At 39.4% G+C, this 24,511-nt stretch overlaps 1 protein-coding gene across 5 annotated transcripts; it reads right to left on the bottom strand.

Moving 5' to 3' along the window:
* Positions 1-860: 860 nt before the first annotated feature.
* ICE2 (interactor of little elongation complex ELL subunit 2) lies at positions 861-23,799 on the bottom strand. 5 transcript variants are annotated; one of them, XM_039723496.1, is made up of 15 exons: positions 23,702-23,799; positions 22,733-22,837; positions 20,400-20,667; positions 19,284-19,403; positions 17,906-18,040; positions 17,423-17,539; positions 16,218-16,377; positions 14,513-14,697; positions 13,107-14,061; positions 11,000-11,178; positions 9,439-9,568; positions 5,202-5,286; positions 5,062-5,112; positions 3,786-4,041; positions 861-3,093 (listed from the first exon to the last, which is right to left on the bottom strand). In XM_039723496.1, exons 1-15 carry the CDS (start codon positions 23,779-23,781, stop codon positions 2,902-2,904), a joined length of 3,018 nt encoding a protein of 1,005 aa, XP_039579430.1. In that variant the 5' UTR covers positions 23,782-23,799; the 3' UTR covers positions 861-2,901. The 5 variants fall into 5 exon arrangements, with proteins under 5 accessions (XP_039579430.1, XP_039579431.1, XP_039579432.1 ...); XM_039723500.1 differs by lacking the exon at positions 23,702-23,799 and adding an exon at positions 23,371-23,396 and having other exon boundaries at positions 2,902-3,093; XM_039723497.1 differs by lacking the exon at positions 17,906-18,040.
* Positions 23,800-24,511: the final 712 nt, after the last annotated feature.

Raw genomic sequence — 24,511 nt, 5'->3', positions numbered from 1 at the left:
CATCACACTGTCTCCTCAGTCCTACAGCCAGGCAGAGACCAGCTCACCCTACAGACACAGCCATGAGGAAGAGCAGCCTGAGATTATCTACACACCTTCATAAGGCTCAGAATGGCTAAGTAGGGCATAATTCAAATGCTCTATGCTTAAATAGATTGTCACATGGCCATCAAAGGTGTTTTCTGGCACTGAGAAGGAAATTTAATTTGAGATGTATAGTACCAGTGATGTTATTTTTGAAAATATTTTAGTGCAATGCTTTGGACTTACAGGAGCAGCATTTGAACTTGCAAACAAAGTTTAAGAATCTCTGTAGAAAAATACATTCTAAGAGCAACTAAAAAAAAGGTGAATATATTTTTAGTACAGAGAAATTTAACATAGCAAGTAATGACAGTGTTTCTGGGAAGGACTGTACCCACACTAGAGGAAAGGACATTTTATTAAGAAAGTGCTTAGTTATATAACTTCTCAGAGACGCAGCTGAGAAAGTTACACATGCAGACTTCAACAAGGGGAGAGACTGAAAATGGTGCAACTTCTACCAGTAGAACTAGAAGCAAGCTTAAATGCAGGTCAGCCTAAGCATTCTGAAAGACTACACCTGACCTGACTTTTGTATTCTTTTGGAAACAGGCTGCTATGTAAAACACAGGGCAAACAAATCAGAAGCAAAAGAAATACCTCTTGAAAAGGCTCAATAACTGCTACTGAACTCCACAGCATGGAGGGGGGCAGAGTCCCCTGCTGCTGGCATCTCCCACCTTCCAGGAGCAGGTTGGATGACTGGTCACTTGGTCCTAGTTCTCTGTGCTTCCAGCTGCTAGGCTACATTAGAAGAAGAGAAAAAATGCAGCAAATCTTTCCTAGTATATTTTATTTACATAGCTTCTATTGTATTCTAAAAGTGTTTGCAGTCAGACAGAAAAGGTGAAGAGATTTAGCCAGTCACAGATGAGAATGGAAACAGTTTATCAGTGCATAGTGCCAATGACATCTAAAAACTCCCATTACATTCTTAAATAAAGTCAGATTTCACAGCCAATACCACACTCACACTAACAAAAGAACTGGTAAAGTTCTTTGGTTTTCACACAGGCCAACTAATCATCTCAAATGCTAGGTCAGAACACCTCCTCCAGTCCTCCAAATCTAACTTCAAACTGTCTGAACACTTTATAAAGGCACCAATTTCATCTCCTAATGAACACCAGTGAATGGGGAGAACCAGACACCATCAGTGATCTCACACAGCATGGAACACCTCTCCTCAGAGGCCTTCCCCCATTTCTGGTGCTTTGTAGCTCAAAGCTGAACCAGGTGAGCTGGTCATGGACAGAGCTTCTCAGGGTCCAGCCCTACTCAGTATTTTTGTGTCAGCTGGATAATGTGACTGAATAGATTCTCCTTGAGTTTGCAGATGACAGCAAAGAGGCAGAAGAGGGAGGCAGAGGGGACAGATGAGCCACTCACTCTTCAGAGAGATTGGACAGCCTGCAGGACCAGGCCAACAAGAATTGCAGGAGCCTCAGCAGAGATGAAGCCCTGCACTCAAAATGCAACAATGCCAAGCAGCAGCTCAGGCTGCTCCACTGCAGTTCTACAATTAGTACACTTTAATTAGTAATATACCAGTGTAAGGTAAAAGGCATAGAGACAGATGAACAGACTATATATTTCTGCCTCAAGAAACTGCATTGGGAAAGCAAATTCCAAACAAGTCTGGCAAAAAGTTTTATGTATACAAACTGAAACGTGCCTTGAATCCCCCAGACAGAGTCAGTTATCTGGGAAAAATGACTCACAGCTAAAGCATTCCTATTATGAGGAGTCTCTAAGGGCATTTAGGATTTTGAATCAGAACTATTTGTAAATTGCAAACACAAGTTCAACTTATCAATAGCTTAATACTACAGATGAAACAAGCAGTGGTCCAAAAAAAGAATAAACTGAATAACTGAATAAATACATCTAACAGTTGGGAAAAAGCCACATCAGAAAACGCTTTGTATTTCACAAAGAAGTTTTTAATATACATTCATTATTGAAGCCTGATTTCAAAAAAATCCCTACCTTCAGGATTTTTTAGCAGGTACACTCCAGTAAACAATTTTTTTTGTTTAGTTTTTACCCTGATGACATTAAAACATGTCCTATCAAGTCCCAGTGAGCAGAAGAATGCTTGATCACATGTGTGTACTTGGTAACTTCCTCAGTCCAAACAAAGGACTTGGAAGAACACCTTTAAGACCTTTGCTTTTTATGACAGCAATTTAAACATGCAAAAATGCAGCTCTCCTGTTATTATTTTACTTGTTCAGCTGTACTTTTAAGTTTTCTAATGCAAATTTATGGCCCTTACTATTCAAATAAACACAGCTTTTGTCCTTCATTTGTTACACCATTCTAAAAAGAAAAGTGTATTTTTGGAAGTTATTTATAAGCCAGTAGACCATGTGTCAAAAAAGCACAATAATTAAATCCAAGTTGTTCCTCCTATACACAATGCAGGAAGTAAAACATATATTTAAAATATGTGAGAACAAAAATCTGTAGTGAATCTGGAAGAATTGGGAAAGCTGAAAAGCTATTTTTCTCATTACATACTATTAGAGGTTGTTGTCAACTACTGCTTCATTCTTAAAGATGCAGCTTTTCTATAAAAGTCACCAGAACAACAGAAGATACTCTGTTTCCCATAACCAGCCAAGTGGCTGCATCCACATCCTTTTTTTCTGAGATTTTCATGTGAAACATGTCCCCTGAGGTACCAAAGGGTTAAAGGTTGAGAGAATGCTTCAGCTATTGGAGCCATTTCCCCTGCCAGCTTGCTCTGGCTCCTCTGAAGCTGCAAGAAACCTCAGATTTTTTGCATCCTCTTGTTCTTCTCCAGGCTTATTTCTACTTCAGTTGCATTTTGTTGAATTTAGTTTTCCACTTTTTCTTCACTTTTCTTTGCTTGCAGAAGTTCTTCCTCAGCTTCTTTGGAGCCACACCTTCATTTCCAGCAGGCTTAGCTGGCTTGCCTTTGGTTTCCATAGCTACTGGCCTTCCCTCATGGGGTGTGTCCCACTGTCCTTTCACCCCAGCCATCTACACACACAAGGGGAGAGAATTGGGGAAAAAAAAACAAAACAAAGAACTCAGAAAAACCAAACTGGAATTACCAGAATTAATAATCTTCAATCTGTATTGAGCACAAATACCTACAACTACATTCAGACAACTGCCTTCTAATTCATGTAGTTTCAAAGAGACCCACAGGGCACAGCTGGTCTTCAGTCACCAGTGAGAAGTGACCAATCCTGCCTCTTCCCTGCCTACATGCCTGGATTTCCTTCTGGCAGAAACCAAAGTGCACAAGGTGATCAGGAATGGATACACGACAATTTTGCCCTCATATGAAGGCAGGCTGTGGCTAAAACATAGAACTCAACCTACAAAACATCTCACAGTGCACAAAGCTGGGCACAGTCAGCACATGGCTTTTACACAAATGAGTAAATCTCTGCTGAAGAAAAACAATGCTTGAAAATTTTCTTACTTTTATAGGGCCATACTATCTCAAAAATAATAGAGGTGAGAGCAGGATCTTTGGGAAATTTCTAAAGCATGATAGGTATCACTTATTCACCAACACAAATTACAAAGCAGGATGGATTCCCAAAAGATTTCTGACCCCCAAAGATGACAGAGAAACCATACCAGCTGTACCCCAAGGGACTGAAATAGGTTATTCCTAAACTGATCAGCTGATCTGCTTTGCCATCAAGTGAGATACTGACCTTCTGTTTCCACCCTTCCCAGGGTGCAGGTGGAAAGGTGCATGGAACTCTTCCATGAATTATGTGGTAGGGCAAAGGGAGGCTGGGGTCCAGGGGAACCCAAGGGACTGAGAGAGTGGCAGGTACAGCAGGCAGATCACAGTGAGCTTTGTGCAAGTTATAGGATGATCTCGTGCTCTTGTCAAGAGAACTCTTGTAAATTGCAACTGATGAATCTCCTGCCGCGTGAGTCAATAAATAAGAGCCCTCCTCCAAACTAAAATGAGAAAAGTACCAATGAAAAATATTATTTCAATGTTTTTTGGAGCTTTTTTATTTGATCAGAATAGTTAATATGTTCTTAATGCAAAAGCAGAACATCTTCAGATGTTTAGTCCCTTTTATAAAAAAGACTGTGCACAAGAAAGCATTAATGAAACTGTATTGATAAATACCTACTAATTAATGTGTTTATAATGTATTCATAATGTACTAATTTATCAACAATGTACAGACTGTCAACATATTCATGTAAGCACACACTGCAAACCACCCATGTTGGGCAAACTGTAATTCCTTAAGCAGCATCTTAAAAAGAACAAAGCCCATGTGGACACAAAGGACAGGTGAGCTTTCACACCCACAGGATTAAACAGGTTTTCAGGAAGATGAAGATCAACCAACAGGCCACACCAAAAATCTTAGTCAAAATTCATGAACCTACAGAAATTATAAAGAGCAGGAAGACCCCTCTGTAATTTGAATGAAAAGGCTTCACACTCAGTGCATGAAGCATGCTTCACAAAAAAATACCCAGGACACAGCTACAAAGCTTTCAGCCTGCTAATGTAAAGAAGCAGGAGAAAGGCTGCAATGTTGTACAGAGAGGCTGCTGTAAGTCAAGGTAAGCAGAAGTGAACACAGGGTTAATTCTACAAATCAAGTGAAAGACTGCCAAAACCCAAACTCTGAGTGTCAGCCCATATACATAATATTACACCTCACTCCTGTGAACTGTTTGCTCAGCTCTTAAGAGTCCAGTTTGCTGTCTTGAAAAACTGGTTCACAAACCTCAAGTTCTTATTCTTTTGCATAATTTATGCAAACCTTGTAGTCCCAAGCACATGTTACACAGTACTGCATTATGCCATGACAGACCTAAGAGAACCCGTAAAATAGAAATTTCTTTATGTATACGAAGAAATAAAAATCAGAGTAGACAAACATTCTACAGAAGAAACAGGATGAGCTGGGCAATGTGGCAAACAAATACAATGAACAAAAATTGAGAACTTACTCAGACACCTTCTTCAAAACATGATGAAGTATATTTAACGAATTTGCAGGTCTGTGAAAGAAAAACAGCAAAAGTAGTAACTTGCAAGGCTTGTAAGGGTTTGAAATTCATTGCTAAAAGAACTTACTAAAAATACTCACTTAATCAATCCAAGTTTTTCTCTTAAAGTTGCTGGAGAAATCTTATCTAGCAAAATAAGCTTTGATGTAAAAGCATCAATATGTCCTGAAAAAAGAAATTCAATTAATACACTAAAAATAAAACCAAATAAATGTAAGAGCATAATTTGCTGACCTCTTTAGAAGAATAAAATATTTGCTCTTTTGGCATTGAACAGTGAAAAGTATTTATCAATGCTGCACCATAAGAGAAAGTAAAATGTGCAGCTGCTTTAAGCACAGGCATCTGTACCTTGACTGCCTTTCCAAAGCAAGAGATGCCTGACTCCAGCAAAGCTCCCATCTTGGGTGGTGTGTGGGATACACAACCTTATCTTGCCATGGCCTTCATCTCATCAGTTAGTCTGTATCTTCTCAAGTTCATTTGACCCTTATCACTTTGCTTCCTCACTGGACAGATCCCAAAAGCTGATGTTTAACAACAAATTTACTTTTGCATTTAATATACTTGCTTTTCTATTCTGACCTATTGCTGACTTTCTGGGCATGCTGACCTTTGTGTCTTGATTCTTCACCCCTTCCTCACCTGAGGAACTACAATTTACAACTCAGGCCTTGATCATGGCAAGTTGTCTTAATTTAACAACTTTGTGTTTGACACCATGAGAAGCAACAATTCAAAGCTCTCCTTGTGACATTTTTAAAATAAAGGCTGCCAAGGACAGCTTAGCCCATGTTTCATGTGATGAGCAATAAGGATCACCAGTATAGCTTGGACATGGATTTGACTACTGTACCTTGCCTTCTGGTTCTTTCTCATGTTGAAGTTTTCCCAGGAATCTATTCTATTTCAGCTCCCAGCAGGAGGATGAGGAAAAGGCAGCATAATAAAATACAGCCTGCTCAGTAGAATTTACTGTCTTACTATAAATCTGCTCTCTTAGGAAGTGTAAAAGCTTCAATTGCACAGTTAAAACTGCTAAATCAAAGCATTTCACATTCCAAGCTATCCATCACTAAGTTTATGTGTTGTGTAAGAAGACTAAGTAATAACTCCTACTTCAACAAATTAAAAAAGATGCACCAGGACAACCGATTTCTTTTAAACATTGTACATTTGTTACTTTTCTTGTTATCAGTATTTTGTGCAAGACTAAGCAGCAAAATGTTGTATTTTACATTGTGGACTACAAAAAGAGGCTTGAAGTCATTATTAAAAATATAATGTAAAAAATTCTGTTTGAGTTCTGTATTCCTCACCAGCCTCTCCTTAAATCAGACTTCTGTACTTCTAAACACACTGGGAAACATAACTCGGAAAAAACCAGTAATTACAAAATATCTATGAACTACTTCCACCTAGTTTATATAACTGTATCTTGTATTCAAGAAGTGACTGATTGAAAATACTTGACATGCAGTATGTTACCCTAGACTAGGTATTTTTTCCAACCCATTCTTCAAATGATGTTAATTTAAAGGCCAATATTATTCCATTCATGTGAAGGTAAACTGTTCTTGCAGGAAGTTTTGCTTAGCCACTTAATGCAAATAAGGGAGTAATAGTCAGGATAAAATGCTCCTATTAATCAGTAAAGCTTATCACTAGTTTATTTACTGCTTAGACAAGTACAAGTGCCTTATTTGGGAAGCTTGTCACAGAGATTACTGCCTTTGCAGATACAGGATTTCCTATTTGAGCAGCAAGAGGACTTCACAACCAAGCCAGGTGCTTTGCTAGCAAGAAGACAGCTTTGTTTGATGATAGTATCTCTGCTTTTTGAGAACATCCTAAAAAAAAACCACCTCAGCTTCATTTCCCCCCTGCAGCTGCTGCAGGAGGCCCTGGTTACACATCTGATTTCTGTCTCAAGCCCTGAGTCACAGCAGAGCTGAGATCCTCCCTCACACACAACAATGCTGGACAATTATGGGCCATAGACCAAGGTCCAAAGAACTTTTCATTCATACTTACTTGGCAATACAAGAGATGGTTGAGACAGCAAATTAAGCTTTTTCAAGAGGCAAAAACACCTATGCAATTTAACACTGAAGTCTGCTACATGCTTAAAATTTAAAAGTTAAAGGCTTCACTGTCTGATCAAGAGTGCAAGTTGTAGGTACTGGGTTAGTAAGATGATAGTTTTCACACCATGTTGTTCCATACTTCCACACTCATATTGGGAGGTAAATTTAAAAAGCAGTAACTTTATGGCTTTACAGAGTGTTTGATTTAAAAATTCTTTTACTATAGAACACAGCATTTCACTTAAAATAATTCAAATTACAGCATGATTTCAGAAGCTCTCTGCCTTTCTCCTTACCCTGAACAGATCACTGCAGAAGTCTTACCATCAGGTATTAGTGACAGGCAATGAGAGATTCACCCCATTATACATTGCCCATAACATCAGGATAGCATCACCCTCAGAGAACTGTCTCTGGATTTTCAGGACAAAGCTCTCTGTTGCAAAGAGCCCTCTGAGTAAATGTGAGTGCAACACTGCATTTTTCACAGCTCCCTTAGGAATACCAACTGAAAGGCAGAATTTCACAGCTACCTTGCAATATACCAAGAGCAGAAGACTCCCCAAGTAGAATATGATAGCAGCTTCCTATTAAAAGCTGTGGTAGATCTCTTTCATTGAATGGATATTTACTTCTACATATTTTTTTACCTACTCTATAAGAAATACATGGCAATAGCAAGGATCTGCCCCAGAGGCTGGGAGTACCCATTTACTGTGCAGGACAGTGACAACCCACAGAATCCTGTGCCTCCTCAGAGCCCACAAAAGAGAGCTCCTGTGTGCCCCAGGGCCTGCTTCTGGAAAGAGTGGATCCAGGAGCTGACAAACAAACACGACTGGAATAACCAGTGCTTCTCAGTCCCAAGGATACTGTATCCCAGGCATGGGAACAGAGATGTGCTGGAGGCCAGGCCAGCGCAGCCTGCCAGCCCAGGGCACTTCATCTGCAACACCACCTGCACACCCAGCCTGCTGTCTCCTACGTACCCAGCCTGCTGTCTCCTACATTCCCAAGAACCTCCATAAAAAGGGGTGGTGGCTGGATGAGCTGTCTGCAAAGTCCTGTGCAAGCCATACCTTCAGCATCCTGTAAATGGAGATTAGATAGACACTCACTCCTCCACTTTGTGTACTTTGCAAACATCAGCCCTCGCTCCACAGCTCACTGTTTCCTCACACTGCTTGCCATGCTGGAAATGTTAGTAAAGACTTGGATAACATTTCCTACAGGAAGCCCAAATGCAGCTCAGCATGCTGGACATATCCTCAGTGTAAACATTCAGTGTAGTGCTCTGCTTGCTGGAGAGAAGCAAGCCTCTGTCCTGTACATTAAGATACAGTTACAGAGAACTCTGTACATAATCACCTCTTTGTAAGGATTTCTTTTCTAATGGAATGGAAAAACCACATCAAATACTGCTTTTAAAGTTTAAAATTAGAAACATAATTTCCATTGAATAAAGAGAGCAGACCAAGATGCAATTGGCAAATACATTAGATTTCAATTATAATCCTAATAATTCTGTGGTAGCTTGCATAGTTTGTATGTAGAAACTGGAAAACAGAGAAGTTAGCATTTGTAAAATAGCATTCTGATGTGAGCCAACAACAGCAAAAGTGTAATGCAGTGCACAAGTGGAAAGGTTAGGCAACCACAGGCCACAACTGCTGCCATAACAACCCGAAAACTCAGATTTGTTTCTACAAAAAAAGCAAGGCAATCCCCACTGCAGAACACTCACTCACTGGATTGCCCTCACTCAGTAACATGTGCCAAGCATCTTCTAAATATCAACTAACCACTTTGCTGCAAATTTTCTTTTAAAATCTTATTAATTACAAGATAACAATTATCAGAAAGTTCTCCATATATTAAAATGGTTGGTAAAATAATCTCATTGTTTATATGTACCATTTTAATTTCCTTACACAACATTTATCTCAACAGACATAAATCATCCCTGACTTTTTCAAATGTCATTGTACAAACATGAATACAGCATTTTCTATAGGACACAGATACTATTTACCTAAAACTGGATCTTCCTCATCCAACAGAAATTTTAGACAAAAAACTTAGAGAAGATAGATGTGAAAAAACAAAATTCAAAAGTTAAAATAAGAAAGGATATATGGAATACACCTTTAATAAATATGTATCTCTCCTGTTATTCTACAAATATTCACACATACATGTGTCTTCAGCAAAACTCAACACATGAACTTACCAATATAAAATAAGCACTTGGAATGCAGCATACTCTGTGTCCACAGCTGGCACACTTCACTTTCTGTAAGAGCTTCCACACCATAGTAGGCTTGGTACCCTAGTTTTGGCAACAGGAATATGGGAATTGGCTGAAAAAGAGAAGAAAACAGAAAAATTAGCACTCACTGTCCAAAAATATCCACAATTTAAGTGCATTTTGTAGTTTATAATAACCACAGTCCTCCACCATAGCTGAAGCAACAAAGACACTTCAGAAATTTTGTTTGAAGGTTCATGATTTATGAAATCCACAGCACAAACTTCAGAGTACAGAGATTTTATATAGAGAAAGGTGAAATCAACAGGGAAAAAAAGGAAAAAAAAAAGCCTCTTACAAATAATAAAGTTCTGACACTTAGTAATTTTTCCATGTGACTAAATTAATTTCAAGTTTACACTTCTGTGCTCTACTGCCCTCTGCAGCAATTTAAGAAGAAACACACAACATTTCTAATTAGCCTATTATTAGCAGAACTGTGCCATTTATCATTCCTGCCAGAATCTCACTTGAAATTAGAACCTAATGCTTGGAGTCTCATTTGAAATCAGAGGCTTCCCTAACCAGTGAGTTAACCCTAATGAGCACTGTCAGTACCCACTGACAATCCACACTTAAATTTCATCAGAAATTAAAAAAATAAACAAGTGATTGGTTTCTGAAAAATGAAGCAGTTATTCCCAGGCATTACAAGCAGTCAATCAACAGCAAAAAGATGGGATTTCTTCAAAATAAGATTTTAAGCACAGACTCTTGGCAAGTAATCAGTGTTACAATGATTATTTCCATTTCAATGAAGCACAAACACCTCACAAAACAGCTGCCTGCTGTAATTCTGGGATTCTCAGGAGGAACATACCACAACAAATTCACTAAATGATTCACAGGACTCTTAAAAAATTACAAATTACTGAGAATTCTATAATAAAGTTGCCTTTTCTTCATGCTGCAAGGAGTATTTGATTCCAGTTGCATTCACAACCATTTAATTCCAGGAGATAAACTATTTGCTAAGAAATGCCACAGTATTTTCAAGCAGAACAAACAGAATCTCTTTTTGTGTTCTCTGTTATCAACTTTATCTCCTATTTCCCTGCTTAACTAGGCATGATAGCAAGGCTGAATCCTACTTGAAAGTATTTATGGTCACAACCATTCTCAAAGCCTTAGGCCAAACCCCTAATTACTCCATTAACTTTTAAGAATAGTTCAAAATTACATTTTTTTAACACAAGTATCATTACCCAGGCATATTACTGTAGTAAAAAATGGACAATCACACTTCCTTATCTTCTAATCAAGTAGCTTTGAAGAAATCACAAGTTATTCTTCCCTGTCTTGCTACAGCAAATATTTACTTACAGAAGCCATGCTGCAGAGTCACAATTGTCTCAGTGAAAGCATAAATGCTATCCAGGACTGGGAATCCCAGAAATGCCAACATTCCAGAGTTGAGCACAACTGTTAAAGAAAAAAAACAAACAAAAAAACCCCAAAAAACCCCTGAAAATAAAATCTTTACCTTTTGGGCTTTTTTCTTTTTCTGGTATTGTGGCAGTGACTTGACCTTCTGCACAGTGCAACGCACGAGTAACAGCAGATCATCCAGACTGAAGAGCTTGTACACAACATTGCCCTCCTCAGGTGCTTGGTACTCTGAAGGCTCTTCTTCAAGCAGCTGAAGTTCACTTGGCAGCTTTGCTAGAAAAAATGAATAAACCAGAAAATGTCAAGCTTGGACATTTTTTACAATTCAGCTGATTACCTTTGTTCCCTTGCAGTAGAGTTTTTTGTTCAGTTTTTTTTTTTTTTCAACTCTAGGATCTGTTTTGTTTCCTATGAATTAGGGATGAAAACTACTTTGTTAGGCACAAAAAAGCCACATATTAAAAAAAATCACATTTGGGAAACATTCACTCTTGAAGAGTATATTTTTAAATAATCCCACATCATTAGATTTCTCACACAAATAGAGAGAACTCCAAATGTGAGACTCCACTCTTGTATAAATGTGACTCAAAAGCTTCTTTTCGAGCCACAATCACTCAGCACAAAGGAGAGAAAAATTTTATTTACAATGAATGGCCCCTGAGAGCTGCCATCCATCCATCAGGCACTGAAGTAACTCAGGTCTCAGGTCTGGGGGGCAGCACAACTCTCCCACCACAGAGTTCAATCAGGACACCAGCACACTCAGGAGGTGCTACTGCATCTCCCAGGGCAGCTTTGAGCACATTAACAACCATCCCTTCAACCCTTAGAAACATTGTAACAAAATGTTTCAAATCAACACAGTAGCCTCCAAATTGGTTTGCTGAAAATGTATCTAACTCTTTCTTTTTTTGCCCTGAAGACATGTCTCAAAACTATACCTACAAATAGGGATTGCTGTAGTGCTATGAACAAATACATTTTTATCATTAAATTTAGAGTTTATGTGCAGGCACACTGTGGGAGATATTATCCAAGGAACTGGAAGTAATTTTCTGTTAGTAAAATATAAAACTCAAATCTGACTTTGTGCAAAATAGACATGCAAAGAGATTTCTCAGCTTGCTATAGAACTTTCAAATTGTAGAATTATGCTTTCTATTCCTACTCAGTCACTTTTCAGCACATTGGCAATATTGGTTTCACAATCTCTATTAAAAAAATCTATTATAGAACATCTGAATTCTATACTCCTATTTAACACAGAGAGAAATAAAACATCATGCCTTAGCCTTTCAAACTGAAGGAGGAGACATGGTCTTAGTGACTATTAAAGCAATAAAAATGTAGGAAGTGATAACAGTTTCAAGTAAAACAGAATTAGTTGTGTTTACCTACAGATTAAGTAATTAATTCCTACATGATCAAATGCACACCGCCTCAGAAAATACCAAACACGTTTTCCCACCAAAAAGCACAGATTTGTTGGAATTAAATATCTGAGAAGAATATCTGTCCTGACACAACCTGTCTGGTTTCCTGCATGTTTATCTAACACAACACAGTGTTTCTAACTTCAGCTGTACAGAGCTCGGGCACGTGAGGAAAACCTCCAGGGCCATGGTCCCCAGGATCTGCACAACTTGTAATTCTGGGCTAAGGTCCAGGGGCAGCACAGATTCCATACCCAGCTAATGGCCTGAAAACTTGGAGAGGTGGCTTGTGGTGAATCCTCATTTGCCTTCTGGGACAGAGTGCTGGGAGTTAAGCAACAGCAACTGAACCAGGAGGCTCAAAACTTAAGACATACTAATTTAATTTCCCCCCTATTTTTAACTGTATAATTTGATTAATTTTTATTCTACAAAAAATTAAAATAAATCTACTTCTGTTGACAAGAAATTACTTTTGCAGACTAGACTACTCAAATATTTGAATTTCCATGCAAAAAGAACTCATTCCACTACCAAATGATTTCTCTTCTTAAAAACCTTGTGTATAACAACTTATTTCTCTACAGTAAAACAGTATTTCACATTCACCTCTGTGGACAAACAGTGCTCCCTTCTGTGTGCAAGACAGTAATCCCCACCCAGAAAAGGTACTGTTAACTTGAGCCACATCTCTGAACAGATGTAAGAGATGCACTATTGACACTCTGGGTTCAATTTTCCTCCTTACACAATGACCACACTTACTCTTTGGCATCCCCTTAAAAAGCCACGTCCAGGTATTTCTAGAGGAGCCCATGGCATTGGAGGCTGGGGCTGGCACAGCTTCTGTGCTGGAGGTCACCAGTGTTTTTGGAGACTGAGGCAGCTGGGCTGGCACAGCATTAGCATTATCCCAGCTCACCACTGGTTCAGGAGCTTTTTGGGAAGGGGACTTGAGAAGCTCAGTTTGCATTTTCAAAATTTGCCCGACAGGATCCAATTCTTTGGATAACTTTCTTGGAGGTTTCTTGGAGGCTTTTTTCCCCTGATCTGTGGTATCTGAGCAGTCAGTGATGCTTGCTGAAGGACTCTGGGTAGGGCAAGGAGATCTGGGAGTCTCTGCTGAGGTAGAGGAAGCAGTGGTTGGTACAGCTGGTTTGCAGGAAGCAGTGGTTTCACAGTCTGAATCAATGACCAAACGCTCTTCATCCGTGTCACTGGCACACAAAGAACTGGAAGTCTCTGTTTTCTGTGCAGCATCAGGCTCCTTCTCAGAGCTCACTGCAACAGGCAGAGGATTTAATTTTGTTTCACTGTCCAACACTTCCGTGGTCATGACATCCTGTGCTTTGCTCAGTCCTGCCTCCACTGACTGAAAGCTTTTACAGGGAGAATGTTCTGGAGGGCTGCAGCATGGGATGCCATCTAATGATGGAAGCTGCACGCCGGCACACGCTGAACCTTCTTGCTCAGAAAGGGTGGTTTTCTCTTCTTCATCTCCTCTGTTTATGGCAGATGAATTCTTCCCCTCCATTTTTAGGCCATGAGATAAAATGTTAGCAGTGTTACTAGATGCAGAAACAGTAGTTTCCATTTTACAAGTTCTTGAGGGCTTGGTTGTTGCTCCAAAAGTTTCAAGTTCTGTAACATCATCATCAAAGTCCATCCCAGTGTCATCTGGAGGAGGAACTGTCCTGCACTGGTAGGTGTCAGAACACACCTAACCACAGGGATGAGAAAGTAATAAAATTAAAACCCACCAAAACAATAAAACAAACAAAAAAATGAGACATTGCTGAACTGAAAACACAAAAATTATCTACCATCCATATTTCACTGTTAGGAAAGAGAAGCAGTAATTGAAAAATCATTTTTCTTATTTACTGTTGAAATCTTGGGTCCTATGAATTCAAAGACCATTCTAAAGAGTAAAAGTTCACAAAACTTCTTCCAATGAAGCAAACTGATCAAAAGACATTTTAATGAAGTAAACATTAAAGCTGAGATGCCTATGTAGAAGCATTTAAAGGAACTAGACAGACATTTTCTAACAGGGGAGAAAAACCACCAACAGAAAACCTGAACTTCCTTTATCACAGGAAAAGCAACTCAGGAATTTTAACACAGGTTTTTGGTTTTGCTTGTTTTTAAGAATATGTGAATATACATACATCCCACTGAAACAGGTTGTCCTCAGCTGGTTTGTCCATTGATACATTAGAGATTGGAACATAAGATGTTTTAGTTGCTAGGAAATCCATTGGAATTTCATGGAAGATTTGATTCCTCTCTCGTACTGTCATTTCTTTTCTCAGCAGAGGTGGATCAACATAAACCACTTTAGCTGCTTTGCTACCTTTTCAAGAATGAAAAGAGATTGAGTACATATTAAATGAAAGGAAGAAATACTGTTGTATAATTTAAATAATAAATCTTTCAACTTCCAATAACAGTCAAATCCACTGCACATACACACCAGAAGAAATGAAAAATGATCCTTTCATTCATTAACAACAGAAGATAAAAGGATGTCCAGATATGGTGTGAATTATTATGATCCTGCAGCAGCAATACACACCACATTAATAGCTGAACATATTTCAAATGCAGTTCTAAGTAGAGAATTTGTAAAATAAGAACTGAGGATTCATCATTTCCTATACAGACTCATATCATCAAATGTATCCTGTTTTCCAAAAAGATCCTTTCTTCTTCCTTGTTTGAAAGTCAATTCTTTTTTAAGTCTCATTGTCTAAGTGATAGCTGCAGTTTATCTCTCCTCTAATCAGTTACCTCTGTCTGGGCTCTGCTGCTCCACTCCTCTGTTTGCACCTTGACACACTCACACACATGAATCCCCCAAAAATAAAAGCAATGCCCTGCCCATGACAGCAGAGAAAGCCAAGGCACATGGTGAACACAGTCTCCCTGTTTTATAAACAAAAGTAAATTAAAGCAAGGGGTTGGTTTAATTGAAGAGCAAAAGGAAGGCAGAGGGAAACCCTTCAAGAACCACTGTGTATTTCTACCACCATCCGAATGCCCTTCAGGTGTTAATTTTGGATCCAAGAATTAGGTTTAAAAACTGTAATGCTGCTACAAAAGGAGTCAGGCATTATCTTTACTGATAAAGTCATTTAATTTACGTAGGAAAGTGAAAATTTGTAAATGTTGCAGGTATTTCATAGCTTATTTATTATCTGTAAGTCTGCTATAGAAACCTGTGTAAGAAGCACAGAAGGACATTCCACCACAACAAACATAAATACTTGAATAAACCATATTGTGTTTAAAACAAAAAAGTGTAAGGGAGCAAATTTATATTCAGATTACTGAAGAAGTGCTGGACAAGTAAAGTAAAGCACTCAGGTGACTTCATCAGCTTATTAAAATAAACATTTTCTGCTGTAATTGAAAAAGTTATCTTCATGGACATTCACTCCTTATTTACTATTCTATGATGTAATTAGATCCTTTTAATTCCAGAAAATGTTTGTTCTTTGCTTTTTCATAAAATTTCAGAATTTCTGGTTTTTTATTTTACTGAAATCAGTTCACTTGATAATTTTAACAGGTTCATGCAGTTATTTTCTTTCCAAGAACAAGGACTTAGGGTTTTGAAAAACAAAACTGGTTTTAACTGGTGGGGTTTTTTGTTTTGTTTTTGTTTTTTGTTGTTTTGGCTTTTTTCCCCAGGTGGAAAAGAGCTGAATGTCCAAATTCAACAGTTTTTGGTGGTAACTGCAGAGGTTGTTACTATTCTCAGTAACAAGGTGGAAAAAGGTATAGGAAACAATATCCAGGGACCCTGGATCAGCTCTCCAGCTTTTTTGGGCAACCCCTCCCCATAGTTTTAATAACAAAAACATCCCATACCTGCAACAGTGATCATTTTAACACAAACTGGAATTTCCCACTGTTCCTTGTAGTTCAGTCCATGATTATTCAGTAAAGTAAATAATGATTGATCACTTAAAACAACTTGAGGACAGTATTTCAAAGCAAGTTTTTCTGCATTTGAATCTGAACTAATATCCTAAAGAGAAAAAAAAATGTTATTTCTTCCAAAGTTGTTATTTTAAGAAATACACATAAATTTAAATTTACAAGAAAAACTCCAAACCCAACCAAAAATGGGTATATACAACCCCTACCCCCAAAAAAAGTCCAATGACTACCACAGTGCCAGGCTTCAAAAGGAAGTGAAAGAAGAAAAACTTCCCCAAACGTTTTCAGCTGAATCTTATGCATCCACTTTGCAGCATAAGAAAATGCATCTTTTAAACTTGAATTTTCAGTTAATTTCAATACATTTGAATTACTGGGTTGAATAGGAATTTAGATAATAATGAAATATGGGAGCATGCTGAAGCAAAAAACATCCCCCCAAACCAGAGTAACTCACAAATATACACTACAGATTTCCTTATGAGTTAAGCAACAGCACAATAAAGACTAATACTGAAGTATGGTTAAAACTGCTCAGTTGTTTCAATACTAATTAGATGTAAAGAACCTTAAAACAAATACAAAACCATCAAGAATACAAATTCAGAATTGAAATAATAAATTTGTTAAATTTTACAAGTACACATATCCATTAAGGAAAGAGGCTGAGACTGCTCATGAGGTTGAAGAACATCATCAAGGACCACGAAGACAATGGGAGCTCAGGAGCACTGAGGACCATGAGAGAAGTAAGAAAAACCCAGTATGTTATTTTTTCTGACACCTTAGACATCATTAGTAGGGCTTTGTTTAACATCTTTGAGGCTTGTGCCATTCTCCTGCATCACCTCTGCTCCTTTCTTCAGCAAGTGTCTCTGAAATGACACTGCTGCTGTTGAAAGATATGAGAAGAAACTCCTTAAAATAGCTGAGGAAAACTTATGTGGAATAAACAGTGAAAAGCCTCAGTTCTACAGAATGAAAACTCCCTGATTTTTGCAGTGGAACACAAACAGAAATACCAGCTATTTAATGGTCCAATGCAGTCTAAAAACTGTTCAACACATAAAAAGGTTCAATTGCACTTCTGTACAAAATATGCCTTCAAAATAACAATAAAAAAGGTTACTTACATTATGCATCACATGAGCCCTTTTTTCTGGGGTTATAATAGATGTGACAGTGCTATAATCAGTGGGCAGCTGAACAGGCATAGAAGGGAAATCAGTTTTACAACGTCTTGCTGTACCCTGGGGGAAATCAAGCAGCATCACAAAACAGCTTTCACAGCAATCATGCTCACCCAACACTGCATTTCTTATGAAGAAAAATATTTGAAATTTACACAGGTCCATTATAAAGTTATGTTATATGAGAAAACATACCATTAATGTAATCTTTTTCTGGCAAACATCTGGTGAAAAGAGTTAAGAGACTTACTGCCAAAATAATTTTATTAAAGTTTTAATTAATAATTGAAATTATAAATTATAACCCCTAACTCATGAACTGGGTAATAGTTGCAAAAATTCCTAACCCTTGCCTAACACAACTCTGATGTAATTCTACTTACTCAAAACCCCCCACAAACCCAATCTGTATATATAAGGTATTACCATGGCAAGAAGATTTTTTTCCAACTTAAAGGTCAGCTGTGTATGAAACTTTCCTCCCATGATACTCATGATCTCCTGCAGGGTGTAAAACTCAGGATACTTCTGCACATGTCCAACACACGCCCGTAGCAATTCCTAACACAGAAAGAATAATAACTGATGCATTTGTATCTTTCATTAGAAAGTGGATTTTGGGGGATTTTTGAATTTTGAAAAGTTTTTTCTGCAATTTCAAGCTGCATTAAAAAACTTAATAGGTACCAATACAGATCTAGAATACTCTCACAATCACTAGAATACTCTCAAAACACTGCAATATATTCCAGATTCTCCTCAGCCCTTCATAAGCAAGGCTGACAACATATGCACACAACTCAGGCCAATCATTAAAAACATGCAGCTCAGTACAGTCTGAAATGTGCTAAACTGCTAATTCTCTTTTTAGTTAATTATCTTGGCTTTTAGAGGAAGCAATATTTTATGTTACCACCCAGCTTACACTAAGCCTAGGCAAAAGTCACAAAGGTAAAGGCATAGGATGATTCCATTTGTGTTGAAACTCTACATAATATTTACAATACCTGAATTAAGTATTTAGGATATTTAGATTTTATTTAGAACTAGAAATAGTTATTTCTGCAAGTTGGTTAAAACAAAATACGGGCCTCAATTTTTAAGTCAGGATATTAACAATAAATAGGACTTGAAGTCTGGAGACACATTTTGTGACCAGATGACAAGATACAAAATTGCAAAGCCAATCCCACTATTTAGGGACAAAAAAAAAAAGAAAGCAAAATGTTTATCTTCACATGTGCCTAAACTCTGTGTTAACTCACTAATGGGAAAGTTTAATGAACTTTTTTTCAAAAATGTGCTATAAACCCAAGAATGATGCATGAAGTTGCATTCATGTTTGATCTTAGAATCATCAAAGTGGATATTTAACACAGCATGAACTTGCAGAGGGTTATGATTAAAGCCTCAGTAACTCCCAATTAAAGTCACTTTATAACATGCCACTTAGCTTTCCTGTGGAGTTAAGCTTAACATTCTGCCCAGTAGTAGGAGCCACTTCTTAATGGAAATTCACACTTAAAATGCAGCTCCTCCTTTCCTGAATATAAAGAAGCAATTTATTTATTTGAAGAATAAATATTTTTGCAGTGATTTCTTCTAGGACATCTTTTTGGCTCCAGTGCAGCACAGGCCCAGCCTGGCTGCACAGCACAGGGGAAATGGCCACTTCCCCATCTCATCCCAAGAGAAATCAGCAGGGCAGGGAACAGCCCATCCATGAGCACCTCCACCTGTCCTGATCATCACCCCAAGGTGGTTTTTAACAAGGGCTGGAATTAAGCATGGCATTGGTAATTACCTCAGTATAACGCAGGGCATCTTCAGAGATGGCATCATAATCCTGGGCACAGCTCTTTGCGGCGTTTTGGGCAAATTTCATAAATTCTGCAATTTCCTTGTTTACTACTTCTTTCATTTGCTGGGGGAAGGAAAAATCTATTTTTAAGACAGAACAGAATCCTCTATACTAGATATGAAACCAACAAAATTTCCAGAGAGACAGTGCAGGTAATGAAATGAAGGAAGGAATAGATTCCACTTGCTACTCAATTTGACAAGTGTTCAGTTTCACTTAAGTAAAAATTTTTTTTGCAAGGCCCACTTCCTTTAAAAAAATCCCAAACCAACAACACACCATCCTCAACAAACAGAAAGTTTCCTTTGATACAGTGATTTATAAATAGAGAGGTTACAAGACATGGTTGATGAAGTTTACATGGCAACATGTAAACAAGTCACAAAGATACCTGAGTTCTGATTTCATGAGAAATTATAAGTAGCAACAACATAGTAGTTACTGATGTGCCTGGAAACAATATTTCCATTGATACAGCATAAAAATAAATGAAGTAGCATCAATAAGGAAGCATGAGAAACCAAATGCAATGGCTCAAAACAATTTGCTGATTAATTACATGTAACGCTGATTAATTTACAGGACTCAGCATGAAGGTGGCCCATTCCCACACTGCTGAGGCTCAGCAGCAGGGGGAACTCAGCCTTTCCCCCGTGAGCACAGCAGGGCAGCACACAGGACCCTTCCCTGCCAATGAACAAAGCTCCCACAGCTGGCAAAGATCTCAAAAAAAAGGTTTTTTTGGGGACTGGGTGGCTGCTTGGTCAGTTGTCAGAGATCTACATTTATCCTCAGTTGTTCAGATTACTTTTAAAAAAAGAACAAAACAAAAAAGCCACAAAACCACAATTTCAATTAAATTACCAAATACCCTTTCAATTTCTATTAAAAAGCTTATCCTGAATACTTCAGACCTTTATTACCTCTAATAATACCATGAATTCTATGACAAATTAATTATGACAAATTGAACTCAAAACAAGTTTTTCCTCTTTCCTCCTTGTAAGAAAAAAAAAATTGTATGACTCCCTCTGTGACAGTCATATGTTCATATCTTACCATATATGTGAAAAATTCCCTTTGACTTGCTTCATTAACTTGGAAATGGTTTGGTTTTTTTGAGAACTTAGTCATCAGATACAAGTATGTCTTCTGCTCCTTCTCAGTCAAACAAGAGGTAAATGGGTAGGGCAGTCTGGGTTCTGGGAGAGGATGGTCATCAGCTGGGCTTGTAGCCTCCACCTCAAGTGACTCTGCAGCCTGCAGGCTACCAGCCTGTTTGGTCTCTGAAGAGTTTGCCAATGCCTCTGCATTTTTCTTTGCCTCTCTGAAAAAGAAGTAACAAATGGACGAATTTGCAGCTTTCACATAAATACTAATATTAGTCAGAAACAAGAAGGGCAGCTGTGCAAGCCTGAACTGCTCTATCAGTGCCAATGGACTGTTCTTGTTCTGAAACTTCACCTGTACAATCAGACTAACCCTTAGTGCCAGCAGCAGGTCTGCAACAGCTTTAAAAACAAACAAACAAAAAAGGTAGGGTTTTCTTTTTTAAAAAAAACCCCACAAAATGGTGTTAACAAGCTAAATATGAAACACATTCTTTGTTCTGGAAACACACATTATTAATGAAAGGATAAAGAGTCTCCACATTTCATCAGTCACCGATGGCCACTGTCAGTTCTGATAGTCAAGGAAAAGATTTAACTAGAAAAAGCCTTTCCTTCATTGCAGAAGAAGGAAATCAAAATTACTTCATTGTAACAACAGAAATTCCAGATTTCAATGAAGAAATTCTTACGGCGTACACAAACCAAGCATTTAATTTTCTACTCTAAACAATGCTGTAATCAGTCACCAAAAATAATAGTAGATTAGGGCAAGGGGCATGGCTGTTCTAACAACAATAAAGAAATAACGTAAAGCTTGTTCTTAAAGCAGCTCCAGTAAACAGAGGCTAACGAGCCCTGGTCTATTTAAAATAATTGTACTTAAGAAAGAAAATATTTAAGGCTAACAAAATGAACATTAACTGCTGATCTTGGAAAAAGCATATTTTTAAGATACTATTTCAGCAGTAGAAAACATCTCAAGTGTCATTCAAACCCAGCAGTATCACGTCCACAGTTCTTAATAACACTTCACAGCTGTCTCTCTAAATATGAGAATGTGTCCATCCTTGTGGCACAAACTGGCAAATTTAATTAAGCTGTAGCAGCAACAAGATGCTGACTCAGATATGCCAGTGTAAGAACATCAAGAAATTCTAGCAGCTTAAATTGGCTATATTCAGCACTGAATGAAATGGCAGCACATCAAGATCATTTCACTATGCACTGCTGTCACAGTCTTCATTGGGGTGCAAACCAAAATAATCTGACAGAGCTTTTCTGTCCATATTTACAGCATTATACTTCATTTGAGCTGACGGCTTAAATTTTTCCCCTTCATTTTATCAGCAACCCATTTCCACTGCTTCTGCACCAAGGGGACATACACTTTTGTAAATATCTAGGAGAAACTCCACAAAATTAGCAGATTTCCTCCAGCTTTTACTTCCACACTTGCTTCACCAGGTGTAAATTCTCTTCCTCTTGACTCTGGTCACACAACCTAGCCCTATTCATTTCTGATTTTTACCTCTCTGGCTTTTGGCTGCAAAGCCCCTGGAACCACACACAGCTGGCCACAATCCCCACTGCTGAGTGTCCACTCCAGAAAGGAGTGGAAGAGTCCCACAGCAGTTTCAGATGTACCAGTAACAAGCTGTGAGGCTGTGCTGCTATCTTGCCAATTCAGGGAAAGTTGTTCCAACAGGTATGAAGCAGAATTCTCTAGCTGAAGATGTGGGATGAAGCCATGTGATGTAACAGGCACCCCCTCACACTGTCAGTTCATAAAAACACAGTCATTCCCCTCTTGAACTATTTCCCCACATGCTGAGCTCCCCACTTACATGATTTCCCATCCACACTCCTCCCAGTGTGAAGGTTCATGCACCAGGCAGCATGTTCACCTCCCTTACCAGCCTCATAACTTCTTAAACCAAGAGTCTAAAAGCACTCCTCCAAATGCTGAGATCCAGCAGCCTGAGCCACACTCCTCACTATGTGAAACCAATGTTATTCTACTTCCTCAACCTAAGAAAATGACACCAAAAGTGCAAAAGCAACACTACCTGTACCACCTGTGTTCACACAGCTTCATTTCCCAGAGCAAAGGGCTCAAAACCTGGACTCCTCCTGCTTTCTGAGGTTCCACAATACACAAAGCACAGGCCAGCAGCTGTAACAAATCCTTGAGTGCCAGAAAACACGCAGCTTTCCCCAAAACAGTGTGGGGATGTATCCATGGCATGGTAACAAAGAGCACAGAATGATAAAATAATATACCTGTTTGATAAATGCCAGAGTTCAGAGAGGCTCAGAGACAAGGAATGTTTTTCATAAAGTTCATGGGAGAAAAATACTTCTTGGCCATTTTTTGGTGGAATATCCCTAATAAAAGAAAAATTTTAAATAAATATACAGCAAAACAAACAAAAAAATAAAGGCCACCTCTGCTCCTGAGAAACAAAACCAAGATTTATTATATATGAAAAAAAAAAGAGGCCACCTACACAGTGGTTCCAGATTTCCTTTTTACGGAAGTTATGTTTGTACTAATGCCTTGTGTTTTTTGATAGTAAAATATATATTGTGCACAGTACAAAATAATTTCATTATTACAAGACATCAATTCTAGGTACAGTGAAATTGTGATGAGAGTTTCACACTTTCATGAATCAAAAGCAAACTTTGGGTTGAAATCGCAGGAACTTTTGAGAAAAATACACCAGTTTTAGAGCTTTTCAGAAATGCTCTGTCTTGTCTTCTACAATTATCTGATCTTCTATATTGCCTTTTCATTTTTTCTACTAGAGCCGTTCAAGAGAACAGGCTTCATACAATCCCAACTTCCTAACTACTGTGACAGGTACGAGCAAGGATTTTATTTACGTTTTACCTCACAAGCTAAAATTCCAACAAACCTCGCCTCTCTAGGGTTAAAGAGCCGAATTACGTATTGGCAGAGCTTTTCGTACTAGAAACACGACCAAGGTCCCTGCCCAGAACCCCCGCCGCGGCTCTCCGTGCCCTCACAGCCGGCGCTGTCCCGGCACCGTCCGCGCTGCTCCCGCTCCCACAGCGGGAGCCACAGCAAATGGCGCACGCCCCCTCGGGGCGGCGTCCGGCGGGGCGGGAACCGAGCCCGCCCCGCGGCGCGTTCTGCTCCCGGCGGGGCAGCGCGGAGCTGTGGCCGCTCGCCCACGCCTCAGGCGCGCCCGGCCGGGCCGCTGGAGGAGAGGGAGACGCGCTCACCAGGTCAGCGGCGGCGCCGCGGCCGCCATCTTGGCGCCGCCCTCCGGGCAGCAGGTCCGCGGTTCCCCGTCCGCCGCCATGCGAGCCCGCCTCGGGACACTGGCCAATCAGCGCCCGGCGCATGAGTCAGGTGTTCTGAGCCAGCCAATAGGGACGCAGGCTCGAGCAGTGCCTCAGAGTGTGGCCGCCATTTTGTGGCGGGCGGGGCGGATGATGGCGCGGGGTTGTACCCTGCGTGCTCGCAGGCGTGGCCTGGGCAGGAGGTGGCTGCCATGGGCGGCACAGCCCGCCCCTTCTCGCGTGTTTCAGAGGTGGGGCTCTGGGCAGAGGGTGGGTGTCCCGGCTGGCTCCCCCCGCTCCCGGTGTGCAGGGCGGGGGGCACGGCCTGTCTCTGTGGGGTTGGAGGCGCGCGAGGGCTGAGCTGCTCATAGAGGAGGCTGCGTTCAGCAGCTTCTTTCCTCTCTTCGGCGTTCGGTTTCCCTGGCTCACTTCTCGTGAGCAGCGCCGCAAAATCTTTTTTAATTGATGGGCAGGCACATTTTACCAGTGCGGTAAAATGTGGAATTCGGGTATTCTCACAACCCGTAGGTCTGGTGATGGAAACTCATTTGCTTGTGGTGTTACAAGAAAAGGTGATGCCGGTCACTGCCCTAAAGATGGGGAAATGATGAGGGCAGAGTGTGTCTGGTGTCCTGTGATTAAAATGGGGCACTATTGCACAAATACAGGAAAACCCAGAGATGATTCAGAATTATTTCCAAGCCCACCAAACAAGGGAGTCTTCAGTTTGCTTGCAGATCAGTTTTAAGG

This window comes from Passer montanus, unplaced genomic scaffold, assembly GCF_014805655.1.
Source record: "Passer montanus isolate IOZ18808 unplaced genomic scaffold, ASM1480565v1 scaffold5, whole genome shotgun sequence".
Classification (NCBI taxonomy): Eukaryota; Metazoa; Chordata; class Aves; order Passeriformes; family Passeridae; genus Passer; species Passer montanus.
Note: the sequence above shows the minus strand (reverse complement) of the source record. Positions and strands in the feature narration are given on the sequence as shown.

What these genes read in the sequence shown, in the direction of transcription:
- ICE2 (XM_039723496.1), bottom strand. Translation starts at nt 23,781, where the DNA reads ATGGCGGCGGACGGGGAACCGCGGACCTGCTGCCCGGAGGGCGGCGCC. An exon ending in ATGCCCTGCGTTATACTGAG is followed by an intron (nt 18,041 to 19,283) that starts GTAATTACCAAT and finishes TTTCTGTGTTAG; the next exon opens with GAATTGCTACGGGCGTGTGT. An exon ending in CAAGTGCTTATTTTATATTG is followed by an intron (nt 5,287 to 9,438) that starts GTAAGTTCATGT and finishes TTCTTTTTTCAG; the next exon opens with GACATATTGATGCTTTTACA.